Source organism: Brachyistius frenatus, unplaced genomic scaffold (genome assembly GCF_029030835.1).
Source record: "Brachyistius frenatus isolate BFR_SWC_R1_liver_20210118 unplaced genomic scaffold, ASM2903083v1 Contig_150, whole genome shotgun sequence".
In the NCBI taxonomy this organism is placed as follows: domain Eukaryota; kingdom Metazoa; phylum Chordata; class Actinopteri; family Embiotocidae; genus Brachyistius; species Brachyistius frenatus.
The window spans coordinates 498,296-505,000 of record NW_027210749.1 but is presented as its reverse complement, the minus strand read 5'-3'; the positions used below and the strand labels follow the sequence as shown (position 1 = coordinate 505,000).

The window sequence follows — 6,705 nt, the reverse complement described above, 5'->3', positions numbered from 1 at the left end:
GATCACTGTTAATAAAACATGATCACATCTGTTAATAAAACATGATCAGTTAATAAAACATGATCACTGTTAATAAAACATGATCACATCTGTTAATAAAACATGATCACTGTTAATAAAACATGATCACATCTGTTAATAAAACATGATCTGTTAATAAAACATGATCACATCTGTTAATAAAACATGATCTGTTAATAAAACATGATCACATCTGTTAATAAAACATGATCACATCTGTTAATAAAACATGATCACATCTGTTAATAAAACATGATCACTGTTAATAAAACATGATCACATCTGTTAATAAAACATGATCACATCTGTTAATAAAACATGATCACATCTGTTAATAAAACATGATCACTGTTAATAAAACATGATCACATCTGTTAATAAAACATGATCACTGTTAATAAAACATGATCTGTTAATAAAACATGATCACTGTTAATAAAACATGATTAATAAAACATGTTAATAAAACATGATCACATCTGTTAATAAAACATGATCACATCTGTTAATAAAACATGATCACTGTTAATAAAACATGATCACTGTTAATAAAACATGATCTGTTAATAAAACATGATCACATCTGTTAATAAAACATGATCACATCTGTTAATAAAACATGATCACATCTGTTAATAAAACATGATCACATCTGTTAATAAAACATGATCACATCTGTTAATAAAACATGATCACAATAAAACATGTTAATAAAACATGATCACATCTGTTAATAAAACATGTTAATAAAACATGATCACATCTGTTAATAAAACATGATCACTGTTAATAAAACATGATCACATCTGTTAATAAAACATGATCACATCTGTTAATAAAACATGATCACATCTGTTAATAAAACATGATCACATGATCAGTTAATAAAACATGATCACATCTGTTAATAAAACATGATCACAATCTGTTAATAAAACATGATCACAATAAAACATGATCAAACATGATCTGTTAATAAAACATGATCACATTTGTTAATAAAACATGATCACATCTGTTAATAAAACATGATCACATCTGTTAATAAAACATGATCACATCTGTTAATAAAACATGATCACTGTTAATAAAACATGATCACATGATCACATCTGTTAATAAAACATGATCACATCTGTTAATAAAACATGATCACATCTGTTAATAAAACATGATCACAATAAAACTGTTAATAAAACATGATCACTGTTAATAAAACATGATCACTGTTAATAAAACATGTCACATAATAAAACATGATCTGTTAATAAAACATGATCACATCTGTTAATAAAACATGATCACATCTGTTAATAAAACATGATCACTGTTAATAAAACATGATCAGTTAATAAAACATGATCACATCTGTTAATAAAACATGATCACATCTGTTAATAAAACATGATCACATCTGTTAATAAAACATGATCACATCTGTTAATAAAACATGATCACATCTGTTAATAAAACATGATCACTGTTAATAAAACATGATCACATCTGTTAATAAAACATGATCTGTTAATAAAACATGATCACTGTTAATAAAACATGATCACATCTGTTAATAAAACATGATCACTGTTAATAAAACATGATCACTGTTAATAAAACATGATCACATCTGTTAATAAAACATGATCAATAAAACATGATCTGTTAATAAAACATGATCACATGTTAATAAAACATGATCACATCTGTTAATAAAACATGATCACATGTTAATAAAACATGATCACTGTTAATAAAACATGATCACATCTGTTAATAAAACATGATCACAATAAAACATGTTAATAAAACATGATCACATCTGTTAATAAAACATGATCACATCTGTTAATAAAACATGATCACATGATCACATGTTAATAAAACATGATCAATAAAACATGATCACATCTGTTAATAAAACATGATCACATCTGTTAATAAAACATGATCACATCTGTTAATAAAACATGATCAGTAATAAAACATGATCACATGTTAATAAAACATGATCACATGTTAATAAAACATGATCACTGTTAATAAAACATGATCACATCTGTTAATAAAACATGATCACATCTGTTAATAAAACATGATCACTGTTAATAAAACATGATCACATCTGTTAATAAAACATGATCACATCTGTTAATAAAACATGATCACAATAAAACATGTTAATAAAACATGATCACATCTGTTAATAAAACATGATCACATCTGTTAATAAAACATGATCACATCTGTTAATAAAACATGATCACATCTGTTAATAAAACATGATCTGTTAATAAAACATGATCACATCTGTTAATAAAACATGATCACATGATCACTGTTAATAAAACATGATCACATCTGTTAATAAAACATGATCACATCTGTTAATAAAACATGATCACATCTGTTAATAAAACATGATCACATCTGTTAATAAAACATGATCACATCTGTTAATAAAACATGATCACTGTTAATAAAACATGTTAATAAAACATGATCACTGTTAATAAAACATGATCACATCTGTTAATAAAACATGATCACATCTGTTAATAAAACATGATCAGTGTTAATAAAACATGATCACATCTGTTAATAAAACATGATCACTGTTAATAAAACATGATCACATCTGTTAATAAAACATGATCACATCTGTTAATAAAACATGATCACTGTTAATAAAACATGATCACATCTGTTAATAAAACATGATCACTGTTAATAAAACATGATCACATCTGTTAATAAAACATGATCACTGTTAATAAAACATGATCACAGTTAATAAAACATGATCATGATCACTGTTAATAAAACATGATCACATCTGTTAATAAAACATGATCACTGTTAATAAAACATGATCAGTGTTAATAAAACATGATCTGTTAATAAAACATGATCACATCTGTTAATAAAACATGATCTGTTAATAAAACATGATCAGTGTTAATAAAACATGATCACATCTGTTAATAAAACATGATCACAGTTAATAAAACATGATCAGTGTTAATAAAACATGATCACTGTTAATAAAACATGATCAGTGTTAATAAAACATGATCACTGTTAATAAAACATGATCACATCAGTTAATAAAACATGATCACAGTTAATAAAACATGATCACATCTGTTAATAAAACATGATCACAGTTAATAAAACATGATCAGTGTTAATAAAACATGATCACTGTTAATAAAACATGATCACATCTGTTAATAAAACATGATCACAGTTAATAAAACATGATCAGTGTTAATAAAACATGATCACTGTTAATAAAACATGATCAGTGTTAATAAAACATGATCAGTGTTAATAAAACATGATCACTGTTAATAAAACATGATCAGTTAATAAAACATGATCACATCTGTTAATAAAACATGATCACAGTTAATAAAACATGATCAGTGTTAATAAAACATGATCACTGTTAATAAAACATGATCACATCTGTTAATAAAACATGATCACAGTTAATAAAACATGATCAGTGTTAATAAAACATGATCACTGTTAATAAAACATGATCAGTTAATAAAACATGATCACATCTGTTAATAAAACATGATCACATCTGTTAATAAAACATGATCAGTGTTAATAAAACATGATCACTGTTAATAAAACATGATCAGTTAATAAAACATGATCACATCTGTTAATAAAACATGATCACAGTTAATAAAACATGATCAGTGTTAATAAAACATGATCACATCTGTTAATAAAACATGATCACAGTTAATAAAACATGATCACTGTTAATAAAACATGATCACATCTGTTAATAAAACATGATCACATCTGTTAATAAAACATGATCACAGTTAATAAAACATGATCAGTGTTAATAAAACATGATCACTGTTAATAAAACATGATCACTGTTAATAAAACATGATCACATCAGTTAATAAAACATGATCACATCTGTTAATAAAACATGATCACTGTTAATAAAACATGATCACATCTGTTAATAAAACATGATCACATCTGTTAATAAAACATGATCACTGTTAATAAAACATGATCACATCTGTTAATAAAACATGATCAGTGTTAATAAAACATGATCACATCAGTTAATAAAACATGATCACTGTTAATAAAACATGATCACATCTGTTAATAAAACATGATCACTGTTAATAAAACATGATCACATCTGTTAATAAAACATGATCTGTTAATAAAACATGATCACATCTGTTAATAAAACATGATCACATCTGTTCATCGAGGAATCCCGATGACAAAGTGAATCTTTAAACATTAGTTTTAGACTTTAAACTTTCTGGCCTTTTTTACTTTTCAGCTGCAGATTTGCGTTGTTACAACTGTCGCTAATTAAACTACAGCAGATCGTAACTTTTTAGCGCCATAGATGCGAAAAAAATACTTAAAAAACGATATTTACGGTAGAAAAACAAACCGCAGCTAACATTAGCCTGTTAGCAGCTAACAATGCTAAGTTAGCCCGCTAAGCTAAGCGTCGTTGGCCGCAGCTTGTGCCGTTAGCAAGCCTGCTAACGTCGGCTAGCGGCGGAGCACAGAAAGCGTCCGCCGGTGTCTCGGTGCTTCGCGGTCGGTCGGTGTCACCTGAATGAGCTCGTCCAGACTCTCCTGCAGGCTGTTTCCCAGGGTGGTGTTCCTGTACAGCTGGTACGCCATGTTGGAAACAACTGCAACGAAACGAACGACAGAGACGAGAGCGGGACGATCCTACAAACACGCCGGAGCTAACGAAGCTAACGATGCTAACTTAGCTGCTTCCCTCCACAACAAGAGAGAGAGACAACGAGACTTCCGTTTAGAGTTTTCAAAATAAAACCCGTCCAGGTTCTGACCCGACTAGTTTACAACTACTACTACTAGTTCTAATAACTTCCGGTTTTACTACCGCAGGTTGTATTGTGGACTTGTGGTTTAAGTGTCTGACTTCCAAAACTATATTACATTTTAAATTAAACATATTATTACACATCCTTTACAGTGGGCCAATAAAACTTCTTCTTTTTTTTTTTTACATTAATACTACTAAATTATACCATCATAAAAATCGTAAACAAAGAACATGAACAAATATAACAGGCACATATACAGCAAAGCTATACATTTAAGATGGCAAGAAAGCTGGCAAATAAAAACAAATTATTTTAATAGCATTTCATTAAAACTTTATCTCATTTCATACTATAATGAGGCTGACAAATTTATAGCATTTTGTTAATTTTTGAGGTATTTTTCCACATTTTATTCATATTTTTCTAACATTTTTGAATATTTTATTCATATTTCATTTTCTTGATCTTCTTTTTAAATATCTTATAATTTTCCTCTAATTTGAACTTCAACAAGTTGATTAATCTACTGTCACTGTAACCTACAATATTTCTGGCTTTTCATCTCATATTTTTTTAACCTTATTGATATTTACAAATGTATTTACTCACAAAATGATGAAAAGGAAGTTAATGATATTGAATCAGCAATTCAACAGGATTCTGACGTGATAAATTTACAGTCTATAGTGATAAATATATAATGGTGACGTGGTGATTTAGTAAATGGTGTTGAACTCCAAAGCGCCTTGGAAAAAATTAGGTTGTGCCTTTATTGTGAAAGGTAAGCGTCTTCTTCCTGTTGCGAATTACGTTAATTTGATGCAGCGAGAGAGTCTGAATAAAAACCATTTTTGGGGATTTTATTTTCTTACTCATTACCAAATACAAACCTGTCACACAATGTAAAAAACAAACAAACAAACAAACAAAAAAAACAGCCTATTTTTAAAGAGAAAATTAAAATCTAAATTGACGCGCGGTAATCACATGGCTATGACGTCATCCACAGTCGTCCTGCGATGCTCCTATTTGAGAGCTGATTGAAACGGCCTTTGTTCGAACCAGAAAAGCGCGGGAAAAAACACCCACCAGCAGGGGAGCAGACCGACAGCAGAAGGAGGACTTACCTGTTGAAAGGTGTTCATCGATCAGGCAGGTAAGACTTATTAAACAGCGATTTAAAAGTTGTGGGTGATTTGGCGGCTGCTTGACTGGTTAAAACTAGATTTTAGAAGTAGAACCACTAGATGGCAGCAAAACATAAAACAATTTAAAATCAGCTCTTCTCTGAATCATCCTTTCAGCTCCTTCATCACTAAACATTTCAGACTTGTTTTAAAACAAGTTTATATATTGAAAATAATATAATCTTTATACAAAAATAATTTAAAAAATGGATGGTTTTGATCACTTTTTCCACTCTGGGTCCAAAATATCTGTCAGGACGGATTTCACTCTAACTGTAATATGAACCTAAAGTATCAGAGAGCTTCTCTATGAAGTGGATTAATTCTTATTATTGAAAATCAAAGAACTAATTTGTAGGACACAAAACGACCGCAAAGAATAGATAATCTTAAGAGACACAGAACTACTGTGATGACACAAAAAATGACCCCAAATACACAAAAAAAGGTCCTCAAAGACACGCAAAAGGACCACAGACAAACACAAAACAACTACAAAATGACTGCGAGGATGAACAAAACTACTGTAATATGACACAAAATGACCTTGTAGAGATGCAAAACAACCACGAATACACACAAATGGTCCTCAAAAGGACCACAGAGACACAAAACAATGACAGAAAAAGGTC

At 29.2% G+C, this 6,705-nt stretch overlaps 1 protein-coding gene across 5 annotated transcripts in view; it reads right to left on the bottom strand.

Annotated features, from left to right (window-relative positions):
- Positions 1 to 4,808, bottom strand: part of gtf2a2 (general transcription factor IIA, 2) — an 8,550-nt gene extending 3,742 nt beyond the window's left edge. For all 5 annotated transcript variants that reach the window (XM_069715995.1, XM_069715996.1, XM_069715994.1 and 2 more), the window contains exon 1: positions 4,642 to 4,808. In XM_069715995.1, the coding sequence (XP_069572096.1) occupies positions 4,642 to 4,713 (72 nt within the window). In that variant the 5' untranslated portion in view covers positions 4,714 to 4,808. The remainder of the gene's footprint in view (positions 1 to 4,641) is intronic.
- Between the last annotated feature and the right edge of the window lie 1,897 nt (positions 4,809 to 6,705).